Here is a 19,652-nt window from a genome sequence, read left to right on the forward strand (position 1 = left end):
CCTATCTACTGTATGTGCTCTGATAGAGGATCTCAGGGAGGAGACCATGCTCAAGCCAAGACAACAACCTACCCAGGAGAGAGTTTCAGGAAGAGCAGGGAGACATTGTAGGAAAAGCGGTTTGCTTGGTTTTCTTCCTCAACCACGAATAAAATGCCTCACCTTATTTACCTATCACTGAGATCGTCTGATTCTTTATACAAGTTGACAGGATGCATGAGAGAGATTTCTTTCCAGAGCCTCATTTCCTGCAGGCTGCTTGCACCCACACCCAAAGGTCAAGCAAGGTTTAAACTTGGCATTGCAAACCTACTTTGAAATTCCCAAAGTCTTATTAAGATTGTGATGTGTTCCTGTTGTGGGTGAATGCTCCCAAATAGATGTTTACCACAATGAAGATAGGATAGAGTTTTTTATTATCAGTTTTGTTATGCTCAAGCATAACAAATCTTGCATAGGGTCAGGCCTCAAAGAACCCCTGAACCCTGATTAGGAATATAGCAAGACTTCTGTTAGACAAAATTACGTCAGAGTGATACGGAAGTAATTCTTTTACAAAGCTGGTACATTCCTCCTAGGCCATAAAAGTTAAAGAGAAGCTAGAGTCCTCATCCCATACTTCCTCCAATATTATAAAAGTTGAACAAACATAGTTGCTTGTCTTGGTCTTAGAACACTGCATTATCTATGAACGATAAGTGTCTTTTTCTATTGCCTTACCTAAAAGAGGGAAATGAAAGGCAGTGTGGAGTAGTAGGTGGAAAGCTGATCTCAGAGACAAGGCACAAGGGAACAAGGAGACAAGGAATACTGGCAGAAGAATACAAGACCCATCTCTGGCATATACTGACTGTGTGACCCTGGGTAAGTCACTTAACTTCTCAGTACCTCAGGAAAATTTCTAAAGCCACAAATTGCAGAGAAGGTACTGACTTGCTCTGTTGGATGGAGTTTCTTCACCAGGAATTCCCTAACCCCAATGGGGAAGGTGGTAAATGTCAGGCAAATTCAAGATATCACCTCTTGGTGTCATTGGTCCTCTTTGAGAAACAAAGATGACCAACAACAACAAACCCAGAACTCTTTCCAATGACAGGGATTTTAAAAAGAGTTAAAGTAATAAGAGCTTTAAAATCTCAGTCCACCCCTTCTTCTTGTTTGGGGCAGGAGGGAACCTGAGGCAGGGCACTCAGAGCTGGGCAGAGGCTCCGCAGCAGCTCTTGGTAGGAAAATCCTGACCCCTGAGCAGGTACAGATGAGAGAAGGGAATGAGGCCAGGACATGGGAGATGGCTAAATGTCAGGTGGTGGTAACACTTGAACCCAGACCCAGCTGTCTATCTACTTCACCAATCTGCCTCTCAGAATGGGTTTTTTTAAATGTAAGAGTGGGAGGCTTCAGTTCTTTCACCCTCAGGTCATTGGAAGTAGTCACTAGATATAATCACAGATTATATCAATATGTTAAGAAGTGAACACATTATACCCCTTGGGATTATCTCTTTCTTTGCTGGAATTATGGGGAGAGAAGGAAGGACCAAGATTCCTAAATTGAGGAAATGCATTTATTTGTTATCGCTAAGGCAAATAAAAGAGAGGAAGCTGGACATTTTTATTTCACAAACTACAATTGCTTGTAGATATTTTAAGTGCATTTGCACATGTAGGAGAAATTTTAGTAAAATGACAAAAATTATTTTAAAATTCTTGTGTTGATCAGTAGACATACCTGGTCCTTCCAGTGTTAATAGCTAAGACTGTCAACAGCTAGGCAGCATGAGTCAGGCCTGTCTGAGATAGACTGGTGGAATAGGACCCGGGAAGGATTAAACATTAATCTCTCCAATTCACAACCCACCCCCTTCTCCTCCCCACCCCTGGCCAGGTTTGACCAAGTTTTCCTTTGAAGAGCAGCAGACACTCTATCCAGCAGCTGGAGAGTCAGTCAAGAGAATTCTGGGGACATTTGAAAGAACAGAGACACAAACTCTCCAGGGAGACATAGATGGAGCAAAGCAGCTAACCTGGCCCCAAAACAGCTCAAGGTGCACCATAATCTTTGACAGCAGAAACAAGAAGCAGCTATCAACTCAAGATGGCTGTCAGGATTGGGATAATGGAGAGGCTTGGACTCTGGAGGACTGGGTGAGTAATCAGTCCAGCCAAGATGCTGAACCCAGGGGAAGACATTTGGAGGCTCTATAAAGAGAGGCACAGGCAGCTGGGTGGTGCAGTGGATAGAGCTCCAGGCCTGGAGTCAGGAAGACTCACCTTCCTGAGTTCAAACCTCACCTCAGACACTTAGGAACTGTGTCTCCCTGGGCAAGATGTTTGCCTCAGTTTCCTCATCTGTAAAATGAGCTAGGGAAGGAAATGTCAGACCACTCTGGTATCTTTGCCAATAATACCCCAGAAGAATCAGACACCATTGAACAACAACAACATACAGAGAGGAGAGGAAGGACATCCAGGGAGGAGTTGCCCTGCTTAGGCTTGTTCCAGACTCCTCTTCTAACACCTGTAACGATTGGAATGACGCCACCTGCTGGAGACTCACTGTAGAAGAGTTCTACCCATGAAGCGAAGGTCTTTGAGGGCAAGACCAGGAGTCTTTTCTTTCGCATCAGGAAGTGACATTGGCTAGTGGGAGGAAGAAGGAAGAGACTGGCGCTCGGTCTGGGGCTCTTTTCCTTTGGACTCTGGTGGAGAGCGGAGCTAGAAATGTGCTCTCCCTTTAATAGACAGGAATCTAGACCTTTTCTTCTCTCTTTACCAAACTTTTATTCTCCTTAATAAATGCTTAAAAGTCTAACTCTTGCTAAAGCATATAATTTATTGGCGACCACTCATTAGATATTTTAGACATTTTAGCCCTTAACACACCACTCACTCAATGATTCCTGGCTGACCATTCAAAACTTCTCTCTCCCTAGCAGCCCCAACAGGGGAATGAGACCATCTTTCCCCCCCTGTATAGAAGGCTTTGCTGAGGGGCTGCCCCCTCTTCTGTGGAGCACTGATGAAAGCTCCCCTCACCTCCTTCCAGGGAGAGGATTGCCCCCATTTTAGCTGAGGAAGCCCCTTTATTCCAGATGAATTTACTTTGCTCACAATGGAATAAAAATAGTTTCTGCTCTCCCATAGCACTGAAAAGTCAAACATTTCCTCTCAAGTCCTTTCTAAGCAGCACCTGGCTAGAATATCCAGGGGGAAAGGAATCCTAAAATGAGGAGGTACCTGAACCACTCTTCTGGATTGTATGGACCCTCCTGAGGGAGCAGAGACCCCATGGACCAGGAGCCTGCCTACAGGGAATGGAATGAGGGAGGGCTGCAGAAGGTCAACTAGGCCCATATCTCACGTTTGCCCATGTGTCTCGGAGAGGGAAGTGTTCATGGAGGCCAGATCTAAGCAGCTGCTAGAATGGAGACACTGTCCCCTCTTGGGGAAGGACTGATTTATCAAAGATACAGCTTCTAGAAGCTGGGACACGGAATGCTGCTTGTCATGGGTAGGAGGATGAAGGACATGCTTTAAAATCCACTCCAGGGTTCAACAGTGCCAGCTGCCCAAGGGTAGGCCAGGGGAGGGGGAGCCCAGGGAATAGGATGAGAGTGGGCCCCATCTCAGACCTCCTCTGCAATCCAACAGGGGGCCTGCTCAGAAGCCAGCGGGCCCCATGAGGAAGAAGACCAGGCTGTCAGGGCCTTGATGGTGGGTGCCCCAGAGGAACTCATCAGTGACATCACAAAGCCACCTCCTGAGTAGGAATCGCTTGCTGCTAGGGCAAATCTCTTGCTATGAGATAGGGGAAGAAGGCCAAGGGCATCCGTTTGCTAGTCAGAGGCAAGCTGACAGTCACTGGGGATCATGTCATACTGATCTTCCAAAGGCAGCTGCTCCCATTGGGGGATGCCTAGCAGGCCCTCATCTACTGACTCCTCCATCCCCCTCCACAAACCACCAAGGCTTGGGGATATGGACCCCCAAGGCTACATTTAAAACAGCTTGAGCCTCAAGGATTCCTGGCTCTCAGCCTACAACAATCATGTCAGAATTCTGGGGCTCCAGAGTCAGGATGCAAAGATTTGGGTGGTTTGGAACAGCCAAGTGTTTTGGGGTCTGTTTGCATTTTCCTTATGCTGATGATTAGCTTTTCAAAAACCACTAGTAAGAGCCAAGGAAGCCCTGATCTAGCCATACCGTGACTCTCTCTGCCAGGTCTCCATAGACTGGGGTCTTCATGCCTCAGGCACCAAGCCAAGGCCAGGGTTCAAGGCTGATTCTACCAAGGATAGCCTCCTTATCCTCTTAAAGTGAACCCAACCAGTATTTGTATATCCCTTCACACTAGAAGCAGCCAGGTGGCGCAGTGGTTAGAGGGCTGAGCCTGGAATCAGGAAGACCTGGGTTCAAATTCAACTTCACACACTATCTAGCTGTGTGACCCCAGGCAAGTCATTTGCCCTCTGTTTACCTCAGTTTCTTCAACTGTCAAATGTGGATATTAACAGCACCTACCTCCCAGGATTGTTGTGAAGACCAAATTAGATCACAGTTGCAAAGTGCTTTGCTAACCCTACAGTGATACATAACTATTTATGCCCCCCAACCAAACCAGTCCTAGTTACTCTCTAGCTCTGCCCCTGTCCTCTGACCTAGCTTGTTCCTATGATTCTCACTAAGCTAAGCCCCTCACTCCATGGTGTCTGCTCCCTCTGGGGCCTCCATACAGAAATGATGTCTTTCCATTCCAGAACAATCACTGCCTTTCTGCAGGGTTCCTGGCTAACAGAGAATGGGAGAGCTTGGTCACTGAGGACTGGGGCATTTATGGCTGGAGCCTGATAGAAAGTTAGTTCCCTGATAACTGCCCTAGGCCTCCATTTTCTTTCATTAGGGAAACGCCAGAGAAAGAACCGCCAACCAGCCTAGCCTTGAAGACCACAGTGGAGATCCTGGCTCTTGGTCAGCCCCTACATCTGGGGACACTGTACGACTGTTGCTCCGATACCTTCATCCCTGGTAATTACTCTCTTGCATCCAAAGCCTTGCTCCACATGTCAACAGAGGGCAGTGCTAGAAAAGAGTTTCTTCTGGGTGAAAAGTGATCAGTGTATGAAAGTCAGATCCAGAGACAGTCTCAGTGATTGGAGGGTCTCACCTTCTTTTTTCTCCCCTTTAGAACCCACCCAGAACACTTTGTTCTGATGGGAGATGTTATGTGATGGCAAATCCCAGCCAGGAGTGATGAGGAATGTTTGAGGAGGGCAGGGTAAGGAGGGTCTCATTCACCCTTGAAGAGGGGAGGTCAAAAAGAGAAGCAATCTTCCCAAGATCTAACAAAAAGAAGGCTGAGCTTTTTAAAAACACTTATTCACAGAGGGGATCAGAATCTATGGTAAGTCAGAGTGTTGGGAAGATGAGAGGGCAGACTGTCAAACACACACACACACACACACACACACACACACACACACACACACAAAACCATGCTATTTGTGCATGTTAACCAATCTGGATAAAATAATCGTGTAGGGTAGACTTGAAGGAGAAAGAAAGACTTCATGGTTCAGAAAGAAGGGTTGAGGGGATGGTGAAAGGGCAGGCAGTCCCATCACTTTCCCTTGATAATGGTGAGGATTGCAAGTTATTTGAATATAGGTTGGCTTTCAATCTTTACTAGCAAGGCAATGAGGGTTAAGTGACTTGCCCAGGGTCACACAGCTAGTGTCAAGTGTCTGAGGTCTAATTTGAACTAAGGTCCTCCTGAATCCAGGGCCAGTGCTTTATCCACTGTGCCACCTAGCTGACCCTAGGTAAATTCTTAACATTTATTTTTTTACATTTTGAATTCCAAATTCAATTTTTCTCTTCTCTCCCTCCTCACTGAAAAGGCAAGAAATTTTATATAGGTTATATATTTTCAGTCATGCAAAATACTGTGATGTTTAAAATCTACTTGTTATGACTAAAAATCTAATGTGTGGTCGCCTTAAATTAGAAGTTTATAGCACCAGTCTTTGGGCATTAAGCATTTATTAAAGTATACTAGAAGTTAGCAAAAGAAAGAGGAAGAACGTGTGGAGTTCAGAAAGAAAAAGCCTAGCTACCCTTGCCCTGCCACCACCGAGACCTCCAGCCACCAGAAGGCATATCCTCAGTCTCCTCAAGGGGAAGCCCCCTGTGGGCCCACAAGAGGGGCGGTCCCCACACACAGCTCCAAGCTAATTGGCTGGTAGCATTGATTGACATGACTTACAGGCAGTTCTATGAATAATGACGACTTCCAGAGGCCAAGCCAAGCCACATTTTTGCTAGGGGGCAGGCCCTGGTTCTCACAATACATTTCCATATTAGTCATTTTATGATAGAAAATACAGACAGAAACAATAACAAAAGATGTTAAAAAACAAATTCTTTGCATTCAGATTCTATCAGTTCTTTCTCTGGAGGTGGATAGTATTTTTTTGACTGAAAGCTCTTCAGAATTGTCTTATTTTTTTTTTGGTGGGGCAATGAAGGTTAAGTGACTTGCCCAGGATCACACAGCTAGTGTCTGAGGCTGGATTTGAACTCAGGTCCTCCAGAATCCAGGGCCAGTGCTTTGTCCATTGCGCCACCTAGCTGCCCCAGAATTGTCTTAGATTATTGTAATAGAATAGCTATGAGAATAGCTAAGTGATTTACAAATGATCATTGTACAATATTGCATTTGCTATATACAATGTTCTCCAGGTACTGCTCCCTTCACTTTGCATCAGTTCATGAAAGTCTTTCAAGGTTTTGCTGGGACCATCTTGCTCATCGTTTCTCATACCACAATAGTATTCCATTACAATCATATACAACTTGTTCAGCCAGTCCCCAGTACTTTTGCAAATATTAAAGTGCTATAGAAATGCTAGGCAGTAATATTATTATTGGCTGGCAGCATAGCCATGGGCCAAGACAACCCAGAAGTAGCTCTGCTTCTTTAGAGGCATAACTACTCCTTTTCTGTCTCAGAGAAAGTTCCAGAGATTGTGTCCACAGCTAATGCTGCCAAACCTGCTTTGTATATTCTCCATTGGTCCTATCCCCACCAGGCACCGAATTCGCCCTGGGTCACCTACTGCTTCCTATGTAGGGCAGGCAGTGTAGTAGGCTCCTCTTGGTATCAGAAAACCAGGGCTCTGTGTTGGCACTTACTAGATGTGTGTTCTCCAAAATGTTAACCATCATCTCTCTGAGTCTCAGTTTATTTGTCTCTAAAATGAGGCTAATGATGATAGCACTACTTCCCTTATAGAACTGTTGGGAGGAAAGTGCTTTGTAAAACCTTGTGAAATCTATCTAAGCATAGGCTTTTTTTTAGGATGTAGTCCCCAGACTGGGAGGAGGGGAGGCTTCTCTACTTCTGGAGGGAACAGAGGTGCTCAGAGTAAGAAGTTGTGTACTGGGTTCCAGAGTAGGAAGAATAAGGAACCAGATCCAGGGGTTCAGAGTAGGAAGATTTTCAAGAGTTCCCCCTTGCAGTCACAGAAGGCAAGGGAGCAAGGGAGAGCAAGGGAATTTCAATGTCCTAGAGAAATTTTCTTCCAGGCCAGGAGTGAGATTTTTCTCTGCCTCTGGCATCAGTGCCTCTTGGCCTGCTCACCTCCTTCCAGATGCTGCCTCCCAGGTCCAGCCATCCTTGCTGGAAAGGACACTCTAAAGTGACAGTGTAATTCCTCTGTAAACTGCCATTTATTCCCTAATGTCTCTGTCCCATTTTAGGCATCACTTTGTGGGACAGGGAGACCCTGGAGAAAAATGTGACAACAGAAGAGCAAAACAAGACTGACTTTGACATCATCACCTCTGACTCTATTGATGAGAAGACCAACGGCATGAATGTACCTGTAGACCTGAAAGCCAGTGTGCTGGAGGGGCTGGTTGAAATAGGAGGCTCAGCCAAATATTTATGTGACACCAAGACATCCCAACAGCAAGCCCGGGTCACTCTCAAGTACAGTAGGAATACACAGTATTCCCAGCTAATGATGAACCACCTGGGCTATCAGAACATCTCTTACCCTGAAGTGTTTGATAAAGGAAGAGCCACCCACGTGGTCACAGCAGTGCTCCATGGGGCCCAGGCTTTCTTTGTGTTTGATCAGAAAGTTTCCACTCATGAAAATGTCAAGGATGTAGAAGAAGTATTGAAAGCTGCAGTAGAGAAGATTCCCAAAGTAGCAGAAAAAGTAGGGGAAGAGATGAAAATGGCAGACAGTAAGAAAACATCAAGCAAGGAATTCAGGTGTAAGTTTTATGGGGATTTTGTTCTTGAGACCAATCCAGTGACTTATGAAGAAGCAGTAAAAGTCTATGCATCCCTTCCTAAGCTGCTTAGGGGGCAAGGGGTGCCCCTTCAGGTCTGGCTGTACCCTCTGGAGAAGCTGAGCCCCAAGGCTGCCAAGCTGGTTCGAGGGATCAGCATTAGCTTGGTATGTGATGCCCAGGACACTCTGGAGAAGTTATCTGAGTGTGACAAGAGGTGTAATGATATGCTGGAGGCACCAGGTCTCTCAGTCTTTTCTGCAACCAAGGAAAAGCTCAGGCTATTCCAGGAGCTAAATAAGAAGCACAGACGACTTTTACAAGAGATAGCCAAGGTCTTACCTGTGATTCGGGAAGGCAGAGCAGAGGAAGATGAGCTAACCAGGGTTTTAACTAGGGAAAGCCAGTCCCCATTCAGCTCTAGGAGGCTCTCAGAATTCCTAGATCAGAAGCTCCAGGAGATGAAGGTGGTAAATTCCTACCTCACCATCCTGAAGCAGGTACGAGTCGCAGCTGACCAGAGTGAGTTGGACAGTGTGATACTAGATTCTCCCCACAGATTTGTCCTGGTGTTTGCACTCACCTCCTTGCAGGAGGAAGACTACTTAGCAGATTGGAAACAGTGGCTTCAGAATCCAGCATCGTTCAATCCTGACTGGAGCAAAAGACATACTCCTCGTGGGTGGAGGACACAGAGACAAGGAGGAAAGCAATACAATTGGCAGAATCTTTCTCAGCATTTGCCAAGGCCAATCATTCCTCTAAGAAGACTCGATTCGTTGTGGCCTCTATCCCAGACCAGGAGAACAAGGGGGTCTCCATTTACCTCTATGAAAAGGGACTGCAGGTCAGCACCAACTTTGAGCTACCAGTCAAACCTCCCCTTCCCCAGGTTAGTGAGGTCATATATGGCTGTGTATAGCCTACACTGACCCCAACAACTGGGAAGGAGGAGAGGACCACAGGCTATCAGGTAGACTATAAGGTCATAGGAGAAGAGGACTGGACCCCCGCCCCTGTGTCTGAAAGGCCAGGGGTATTCAAAAGGGATGGTCTCAAGCCTCGCACAGAGTGTCAGTTCAGGCTGGCTGAGGTGTGTGAACCAGGGCTCAGTGACACTGATGTGAATCCTGCTGCGAAGACACTTTCCCCAACCAGCCCTCCTGGGAAGCCAAAAGCTTTTGTGGTGGGACCACAGAATGTAACCCTGCACTGGCAGGGTCCAAGTGTTGTTGGAGCAGGAGTCAAGATCAAGGAATATAGATTAGAGCATAGAGAGGAAACAGGGGCTGTGGGTGAGGAGTGGGAAGGAAAATGGCTTGAACACAGAACAGGAAACAACAAGGAGTGCTGTCGAGTTGTGGGACTGACCCCTCAGACTGTGTACAGGCTCCGAGTTTCTGCTGTGTGTGATGGCGGCTGGACCAGTGAGAGCAGTGACAGGAGTGACCCAGTGAGGACCCTCTCTACCACAGAGGAAGCCAGTCTCTGGTGAGGGGCTTTTGGCCACTAGAATCTGTAAGAATGTTTCTTCTTACTGGAATATTTGAAGTGTTGCTGGGCTTGATCAGGAGACTCATTGAGTTTCACTATCCACTCAATGAAATTACAGAGGGTCAGACTCTGAGAGACTTCTCTGCAGTTTGTAAGAGTCCGTTTAGTGTGAGAGGGAGTTGATCAAGGCAGCTCTGATCAATCAAATCCCACTCTTGCCCCTCCCAGAAGAATGTCAGGTAGATCAGCTATCTACTCATTCAACTAATTCGACTAAGTCCCTGAAATTCTTCCCATTGAAAATCACACCCAGGTAACAGTAATTCCCCACATTTTTCTGAGCTACGGTTTTTATTCCAAGTATATAAAAAGTGGCCTTTGGTCTTTATTAATTTTGTTTAAATGAAAGTCAACTTAAATTATTTGACTTGAGAATTTCAAGACACTCTTGAATAGAATAACAATTTAAAAAATCTTAGAGTAGGAATCAGTCATATTGGATCACCTCTTCTGACCTCTTTATAGTGTCTCCTTGGGGAACATGAGACATCTTTCTCTTCTCCACATATAGGGACAGCTCTTTGGAGACAAGGGGAATCCTCCTAATCAAATATTCCCCTCTCTGTGCACAGGGCTCAGGGCCCCTTACAGACTTTTCCTAGGGGATTCTGGGTGAAGCTGTGGGTACAGAGCTGGACCTTGAGGTGAAAAGACTTAATATGAAATCCAGCTTCAGACCTGTACTATATGTGTGACCCTGGGCAAGTCTCTTAACCTCTGTCTGCCTCAGTTCCCTCATCTGTAAAATTGAGATAATAATAATAATACCTGTCTTCCAGAACTTATGTGAGGATCCAAGGAGATCAAATTGTACGGCACTTTGCAAATCTGAAATAGCACATCTTCCCACTTCTTCTTTTCTCTGGCTAAAGAGTGTAGTCAGGCTTCCTCCTAAAAGGAAAGCAGTAATTTCTAATGCCATAGCTGACGTTAGTCTCCTTTTCAGTTGAGGCCTTCAGAGAGTCACAGGAGTTGGAAGTGAAGCGTCCTCCCTGAAGAGTGAGTCACCTTTACAATATCTCTAACGGCAGTGGCCACTCCCAGTGATGGTGAGTTCACTCTCTCCCAACCCATTCCAAGGTGGGGGCTGCTCAAATTACTGTGAGAGTGTTTCTTTTTAATTGAGGTGAAGTATTTCCCCTGGTCACTGACACCTGTTGGTACCAACCTTGCTCTCTGGGACCAAGCAGGAGGACTGGGGCCTTTTCCGTATGCCATCCCTCCAGATACCTGAGGACAGTGACCATGCCCTCCCTAAGCCTTGTCTCCTCCAGCCTAAACATCCCCTCTTGATTGGTTCTTGGGGCAATAAGAAAGATTAATGGACAATCCTTCAAGGAAATTTGCCAATTATCTGTGAAATGATAGAAGAGCCTTGAGTTGTTGTCACAAGTGAAGAATCAGAGGTTTATAGAGATGCTCACATTTGTTTGTGGCTTTTTTTCTGGGATTCCACATGTTAGATGGTAACTCAGAATCTAGGAGTTAGGGAATAAAGTCTCTTTTTCTATTTTATTGTATTTTTATTTATTTTGTTAACTTTTTATAATTACATTATCTTTTTTCATTCATTTTTTATTTCAAGTTTCAAATTTTCTTCCTTCCTCAATTGCTTAAATCACCTTTTAGAAGACAAGCAATATAATATCCATTATATCTTTGAAGTCATGCAAATCATACATTCATATTAGCCATGTTGAAAAGAAAAAGGGGGCAGCAAAAAAAACTTTAGAAAGTGAAAAAATATATACTTCTATCTGCCCCTCAGAGTTCATGAGTTCTTTCTCTGAGAAGATAACATTTTTCATCACCAGTCCCTTGTCATGAATCATTGGATTGATGAGAGTAGCTAAGTCTTTCACAATTGCTCAGCATTACAATGTTGCTTTTACTGCAGACAGTGTTCTCTCATGTTCACTTCACTATTCAGCAAATCAGATAGTCTTCCCAAGCTTTTCTGAAACCAACCCTCTCATCATTCCATATAGTACAATACCATTCCATCGCAATCATATGCCCCAACTTGTTCAGCCATTCTCCAATTAACAGACATTGTCTCAATTTCTGATACTTTTCCACCACCACCAAAAAAAAAAAAAGCTGCTATAAATTATCTCTTACACATAGGTCCTTTTTCTTTTTTCTTTGATCTGCTTGGGATATGGTGTATAGTTGTATTGGTAAGTCAGTGGGTAGGCACAGTTTTATAGGCCTTTGGCCATAGTTCCAAAATGTTCTCCAGAATGAATGAACCAGTTCACAGCTCCACCAACAGTTCATTAGTGTCCCTACTTCTCCCCATCCCCTCTAGCATTTGTCAAGTTCCTCTTTAGTCACCAGATAGGTGTGCAGTAGCACACCAGTGTGGTTTTAATTTACACTTCTCTATTAGTGATTTAGAGCATTAGATTTTCTCTATTAGTGATTTAAAGCATTTTATATGACTATTGATAACTTTGATTTTTTTGTCTGAAAATTTCCTGTTCTTAAGTCCTTTGACCATTTATCAATTGGAGAATGGCTCTTATTTTTATAAATTTGACACAGTTGCCTTTATATCTGAAAACTGAGACCTTTATCAGAGAAACTTGATATTAAAAATTATTTTCTAGTTTCCTGCTTTCATTCTAGTTTTAGATGCATTTGTTTTTATTAATTTAAAAACTTTAATTTTATAAAATCAAATCTACCTAGTCAAACAGGACAGTAGCCAATTAAGACAGCCATGAATCTTCCAAGAGAGTAGTGGCAGAAAAAGGGGATTTGTTGTTTTTTTTCTCAAGGGAAAATAAAAGCCTCCTGATGGAGATGATTAGATCTTTCCTCTACGAGGATTCTAACTATGAAATAATAATTCATATTCTTTAGGGGAAGTAGGAATCAATTTCTGTATCACACAAAGACCCTAGTATGGAAGAAAAGGCCTCAATGACTAAGATAATATGTTATTATTGTAAGGGGCTAAAATTCTAGCTATACTATCTAAAATCTAATGAGTGGTAGCCAATAAATTATAAGCTTTAGCAAGAGTATTTAAGTGTTTAAGTATTTATTAAAGAGCATTAGGATCAGAGGGAAAAGTAAAAATCTAACTATTTCTAAGAGACCCCATCATCCAACCCGCCATGGCGAGGTCAGGAACAAATAAGACCCAAAGCTTCTTCCTTCCTCCCAGAAGCCTCCTGTCAAACTGGGAACATCCCCCATCCACACGCATACACAGCTTCAAGCTCATTGGCTGGTAGCTTTGATGGACAGTACCCACGAGCAAACGCCACTTCCTGACGCCAAAGAAAAGCTGCATGGCTTGCCTTCAGATGCCTTCTCCTCATGGCAGAGCTTTCCTACAGTAACTTTCCAGCACGTGGCATCATTCCAATCGTTACAGTATATATTGTATTATTATATTATGTATAATATAAAACAATATCATAAGACAGGACATGACATAGCATACTATACTATACTATACCATACCCTACTATAATAAATTGAGTACAATACAGTTATGTATAAATGTTTACGTGCACACATGTTCTCCAGCAAGCAATAGTAATTAATTTATTTTATTTCTCAGTGGAATGGTGGCATTTGAAGTTACATAATTCTAAGAAACCCCATCTCCCAGCCCTTCCCCCCCAAAAAAAAATAGTCACCTGATGGTAGTGGTCTCCTTTCTGCTGCCAAGGATCTGTGAATTTCACCAGATAATAGAGAGCTGGCCCATATTCAAAGCTTATCCTAATTGTTAGGACCTGTCTCAACTTGTGTTCCATTGGCAGAGCCAAGGATAGCCCTCAAGAACCTAAGGGTCACCTCTATGTCATTATGGGATTTCTGAGCAGGGCTTTATTACACAAGCCAGTCATTCATTCTTCTTTCTTACTTGTTTTCTACAGACCCAGAAAACAGTGGAAGAGGTTCAAGTGAGCCAGGACTCAGAATTGTCCTCATGGGGAAAACAGGGGCTGGGAAAAGTACAACAGGAAACACCCTTCTGGGCAGGAAAGAGTTTGAGTCCAGGTGTTCAGCAACATCAGTCACCAAGGTCTGCAGGAAAGCCAGGACCACATGGAATGGGAGAGACATTTCTGTTGTTGATACTCCAGGCATTTTTGACACTGACACAGCCGACCAAGAAAATTTGAAAGAAATAGTTCATTTGGTGATGCTATCCTTTCCAGGACCACATGCTATTCTCTTGGTGTTGCAAGTGGGTCGTTTCAGCCAGGAGGATAAGGTAGCCATTGAAAGGCTTTATACTATTCTAAGAGCTGAAGCAGTGAAGTTTTTGATTCTTGTATTCACTGGGAAAGACAGACTAGGAGAAGGAAGTATAGAAGATTACTTAGGAACCATTGAAGACTCATATTTCAGGAAGTTATTGGAGAAGTGTGAACACCGATGCTGTGCATTTGAAAATAATGCTAGTGGAGTCCAGAGAGATGCCCAGATCTCAGAGCTGATGGCCATGATTTCAGAAATGGTGCAAGATAATGGGTGTACCCACTACACCAACAATGCATATAAAGCAGTGGAAGAGCTCCTCCAGGAGAGAGAGGCTAGGGGTGTCAGCAATACTACAAGGACTGTTTTGAGAAAATGGAAGAAACCATGCAGAAATATGAGAAGGTAATGGAAGAAAGGGGGGAAAATGGAAAAGGATTATGAGCAGTATCTGAAGCAAAATTAAGAATATCAGAAGCAAGAAGAAGAATATGAGAAGCCAAGGCAGGATTATGATGATAAGAAGAAAGTTAGAAGAAAATGAGAACTACAGGAGATATAACAGCTCCCAGGAGCAGCCTGAGGGTTATCTGAGAAAACTTTGGGAAGTTCTAAACTTGAATTCATTTTTCATTAAAGTTTATGCGAAAGATATAATTTAAAACACATTCTAAGATCTTCTGGCCACCAGAATAATTTCCTATCTAGTTTCTACTTTGGGCAACATTCATAAAGATGGGCAGTCATTGAAGGATGCAGAGCCAAGGGGCAGGAAGACTTCACATTCCTGACTATCACTTTTCTAACCAGATTCCAAGTCTCCTGCAGGATTACTCCATCATTAACCCAATGCCAACCAAGTAATTTCAGGGGGAGAAAAGAAACAAAATAAAAGACCTGAGAAGTTTGCCTAGAAGGAGCAGAAAGATGAAAGATGAGCTCTGCAAACGATGGGAGGTTTTTAATAGATTTTTTAAAACGTTTCACATATAAGCCACTGCTTATTTATAAAGCATCATTTAAATATCAAGAGTATCTGTTAACCTGGGAATGCAAAGATGTATTGTGTTTAAATCAGGTTGTTCCCCAAACTATCATCTTGGATATACTTGGAGAGGTGAAGGTCTAAAAAAAGTAGAAAAATGTAGGAAATCAAATAACTTGCCTTATCCCCATTTTTTTCCTTTTCTATACCTCCCCATGAAATTTTTAATGTTTTTCTCCCCTAACCTCCATGTATAAAATAAAAAGGATTATCTCATTCATTGACAAAAGTCAAGAACAGTGTTTATAATTTTATTTTGTCTCACACACACACATATACACACTCTCCCCTGGCTCCATTCAACAAAGGTCAGTGGCTCCTTTTTGCCTCCAGGATCCAGTATACAATCCTCCCTTGGGCTGTTCAAGCCTTTGGTAGCAGGGCCCCTTGTTGCCTTCCCAGGACTCTTCCACCACACTCTCCTCCATGAATCAGCCGCCCAGTGTACCTGCCCTTCTTCCTGTACCTCGCTCTTTGCCTCACCATCCTCCATGTCTGGAATTCTCTCCTTGCCCCTTCAGCCTCCAGGCTCCCCTGGCTTCCTACAGATTCCTCCAAAGGGGCTCCAACCCCACCTCTGGTGAGAAGCCTTTCCCCTCTGTCCTCACTGCCAGTGCCCTCCCTCAGTCAGGGATTCTCTCCACTTTGTCCTGGATGGGTCTGGTTGGCACTAAGTTGTTTGCCTGTTGCCTCCCACATTAGACTGTGAGTGCCCTGAGAGCAGGGACTCTTCTGCCTTCCTTTACATCCCCAGTGCTTAGCACGGTTCCTGGCACACGGTAGGCTCTTAATAAATGTTTCCTGCTTTGATTCTTTTGTCCTGTGGCTTCACTTTCATAAGGGGGCCCCAGTCCAGTTGTACCTGATTAGATCATAGTGACTGTCTGGTCATCTCCTTCTCTAATACCTGCTCACAGTAGACAAAAAACATGGTTGCTTTGGGTGGGGGTAAAAATAGGAAACCGATATAATTAATAAGCATCTGATCTCATATCAGCTACCTTCCAAGAGGAAATATTTTTGTATTGTCTGAAAGTTCCCTCCAAGAGGAAAGGTGTTACCAAACATCACTTTTCAAAATTTTTTCCTGCCCTATATAAAGTCAGACATATTTTGAGTATTACCTAAAACATAAAACAGATTCAGAGTTCAACTAATTTTTTGAAGCCAGACCCAAGATTAAAGTGTTTTATACATTGTCAGACTGAGAGGAATTGTCCTATTGTCCCCAGTGGGGAGTGATCTATGGGATTTAACCACTGACAGGAGGGAGCTGAGATTATTTCTCTATTTCAATTTAACCATAAACTTTTTTAAAGATTTGGTATTTGATCTTGTCCAGGCCGGAAGGGAAGCAGCCACTCACCTTATTAGCACCAAAGCTTTAACCTGCTCCTTTTTCTGACCCTCACATGTTTTCCCCTCCTACTCAGCTTGGTATCTCTCCACTTCAGGGAATTCACCCTATTGATGCTAAACATAGTGTGACATCTGATCAACCTTAACCCTACTGCAGCTCAGAACTTCTGAACTCAAGTAATCCACCAGCCTTAGCCTCTGGGTCAGATGGCTGGCCTGCTCCCCCAGGTTGCAGATCTGTGCTGGGGCTAGGGGCCTCCCCTGGCTTGCCTGGACACCTCCTCTAGGACTGTGCTCATCTTTTTTTTTTTTTTTGGAGGCAGTTGGGGTTAAATGACTTGTCCAGGGTCACACAGCTAATAAGTGCTAAGTGTCTGAGGTCGCATTTGAACTCAGGTCCTCCTGAATCCAGGGCCGGTGCTCTATCCACTGCGCCACCTAGCTGCCCCTGTGCTCATCTTTTACCAGAGTAAAACAGACCTTTCCTGCAGTTGCCTAAAGAATTGGAAATTGAGGGGATGTTGATCAACTGGGGAATGACTGAACAAGTTGTTGTATATGATTGTGATGGGATACTATTTTGTTATTAGAAATGAGGAAGGGTGTCATCATTGAAATTCAACAAACCTAGATTGAGGCATATTATCTCTGAGCGATATAATAACTTATTAGCAGAGGTACTAACCGTTAATAAAGCAGGTGTAATGGCTTGCCTCAACTTATAGCCAAAGAAAAAGAATTGAAGACACAACTCCTTTTTATGGGCATAGAACAAAGAACAAAACAGGTGAGGAAATCATATAATTAGTTATGGGGTTGGCAATACCATGGGGGGTGAGGAATCATGATTGGTTACATTGAGGGAAGGGGTTTACACATAAGAGGGACTAGGACCACCTTTCCCTGTCTTAAAGGAATGCTTTATAAATTTATGAGACCCAGCTGCATCCCAAGACCACTGATAGTAAACTATGGTTAGCAGACTCACTGGCAACTTGTTGTTTAGTTTGTCCTTCATTCTCAAAGAAGAGCAGTGAATTGGATTAAAATGAGGGAGGGCTGTGCAAGGTCACCAATCTCACTCTCTCCTCTAGAGCTATTTGGGTCCAGTGGCAAGATATACATCAGGATAACTGGAGATGGCCCAGGATGTCTGAGGTAATTAGGGTTAAGTGACTTGCCCAGGTCACACAGCTATTAAATGTCTGAGATGAGATTTGAACTCAGCTCCCCTTGACTCCAGAGCCAGTGCTCTATCCACTGCTGCACCTAGCTACCCCCACTGGCACCTAGGAAGGAGATAAAACCACTTTTAATTGGGCAATGATAAGGCTAAGATGGGACAAGGTCAGCTCATCCACTCTCAAAGATGACATGGAGTTTCTCAGGAGCTGAAGTTATGAGGGATAAGAAGCTTCTTTAGCACAAAGTGATTTGTAGGTGGTGCTAGAAAACAGTTCCCTTATAGATAAAGTATTTTATGAGAGTATTGAACTTCTAGACTTAGCTCAGAGTTTTTCTTTAACTAAGAGTAATCAATAGGGAGAATAAACTTTAACATCTAACTGTGAGGGAAGAAGATTGAATTTTTGAACTCATGCTTCTTCACTTCAAAACAAAGAAGAGACTCAGGTTTGTTATACAGAATATGTTTACAGAATAGAATCAATTACTGAGTGAAATAAAAATAAAATACTGGTCAATAATTCTCACAAGGTGATGGTTTCAGAAAGATCTGGGGAGACTTATATGAACTGATGCAAAGTGAAGTGAGCAGAACCAGGGAAACATTGTAAATAGTCAGCCATATTGTAACACAAATCAACTGTAACAGACTTAGCTACTCTGATCAATACAATAATTCATGACAATTCCAAAGGACTCATAATGAAAAATGCTATCCAACCCTAGAGAGACAGCTGATAAACTCTAAGTGAAGACTGAAGCATTTTTCTGTGTTTTTCTTGCCTGTTTATGCAATATAGCTAATATGGAAATATTGTTTGTCCTCTCAGTGGGTGGGGTAGGGAATGGAGAAAGAGAGATAATTTTGAACTCAAAACTTTATGTTAAAAAATTTTTAATACCTAAAAAAAAATGGGAAATAGGGGTATCCTAGGGCAAAGCTTTTTAAGCTGTGGGTTGAGACCCCATATGAGGTCATGCAACTGAATGTGGCGGTTCTGAACACACAATATACATACTTTGCACTGTGCACGCTGCTACATCCTAGAGCACTCACTGAGAGGGTGACTTGCCCACAGTCAGCTAGTATCAGAAGCAGAATTTGAATCCAGGTCTTCCTGGCTTTAAGCCCTGATCTCTATTATACCACACTGGCTCTCCTCCTCCAATTACCTCCTACTTAATTATTTATGCACATACAGCAGCCTCATGTAGCAGATGAGCTCTTTGAGGACAGGGCATGATTTTGCTTTTCTTGGTATCCTTAATGCTTAGCACAGAATCCGGAACATAGTAGGCACTTAATAAATGCTTGTTGACTTGTTCATTTGGCCAAAAGGAAACAGTTCTGAGTAATTGCAAAACACAGTCACGTTTCCCAGTGACTAGATCCATTCCTCCCCTTGGCAGAGACGAAAGGGCAAAAGCATGCACACATAAGAAAAGGTCACTGAATGAACTGGGTTCATGAACAGTGAAACTGTTTGCTTTCATACAAGGGAGTGCTCCCTGGTTGTGGAGGGGATAAGATCCAGAAACAACTGTAACGTAAAAAAAACCAAAAGGTATCAATCAGGAAAATAGTTTGTGTCCAGATTTATTGAACATTCATAACATCCATTGCAATAAGAATCACTATCTCTACCAGATACAAGAGAGCCAAGGAGGGCCACAGGTGATCAAAATTCTTTCTGAACACACCCTTCCCACTCTGCTCCTGACCTCTACCTGGAGCTGCTGAGGAAGAGAAGGGAGAATAGGCCTACACCTTCCCCAGGGAGAGGAAAGAGTGAAATTCTTCTTCCCCTTGGGGTTAGATGAGTAGCCACAGAAAAAACTGCTGCTGCTCCTGTCGCTGCCGCTGCCGCTGCCGCTGCCGCTGCACTTCCCCCCCCTCACCCTCCCCGCCCCTGAGCTGCAGTGTTAAGCCTTGGTTCCAGCTCCCCAGATATTCCCCTTCTCCTCAGCCCACACTAAAAAGT

The 19,652-nt window shown here is 43.6% G+C and overlaps 1 protein-coding gene across 2 annotated transcripts; it reads left to right on the forward strand.

Annotated features, from left to right (window-relative positions):
• Positions 1 to 1,889: 1,889 nt before the first annotated feature.
• Positions 1,890 to 16,629, forward strand: LOC122729405 (neoverrucotoxin subunit beta-like). Of its 2 annotated transcripts, XM_043968271.1 has the most exons (5): positions 1,890 to 2,144; positions 4,900 to 5,024; positions 7,758 to 8,282; positions 10,801 to 10,903; positions 13,754 to 13,892. In XM_043968271.1, the coding sequence occupies exons 1-4, from the start codon at positions 2,095 to 2,097 to the stop codon at positions 10,848 to 10,850; spliced, it is 750 nt and encodes a 249-aa protein (XP_043824206.1). In that variant the 5' UTR covers positions 1,890 to 2,094; the 3' UTR covers positions 10,851 to 10,903; positions 13,754 to 13,892. The 2 variants fall into 2 exon arrangements, with proteins under 2 accessions (XP_043824206.1, XP_043824204.1); XM_043968269.1 differs by lacking the exon at positions 10,801 to 10,903 and having other exon boundaries at positions 13,754 to 16,629.
• Positions 16,630 to 19,652: the final 3,023 nt, after the last annotated feature.

The sequence above is a fragment of the Dromiciops gliroides genome, chromosome 5 (genome assembly GCF_019393635.1).
Source record: "Dromiciops gliroides isolate mDroGli1 chromosome 5, mDroGli1.pri, whole genome shotgun sequence".
NCBI classification, from domain to species: Eukaryota; Metazoa; Chordata; class Mammalia; order Microbiotheria; family Microbiotheriidae; genus Dromiciops; species Dromiciops gliroides.

What these genes read in the sequence shown, in the direction of transcription:
- LOC122729405 (XM_043968269.1), top strand. Translation starts at nt 2,095, where the DNA reads ATGGCTGTCAGGATTGGGATAATGGAGAGGCTTGGACTCTGGAGGACT. An exon ending in CTTGGACTCTGGAGGACTGG is followed by an intron (nt 2,145 to 4,899) that starts GTGAGTAATCAG and finishes TTCTTTCATTAG; the next exon opens with GGAAACGCCAGAGAAAGAAC. An exon ending in CTCCGATACCTTCATCCCTG is followed by an intron (nt 5,025 to 7,757) that starts GTAATTACTCTC and finishes GTCCCATTTTAG; the next exon opens with GCATCACTTTGTGGGACAGG.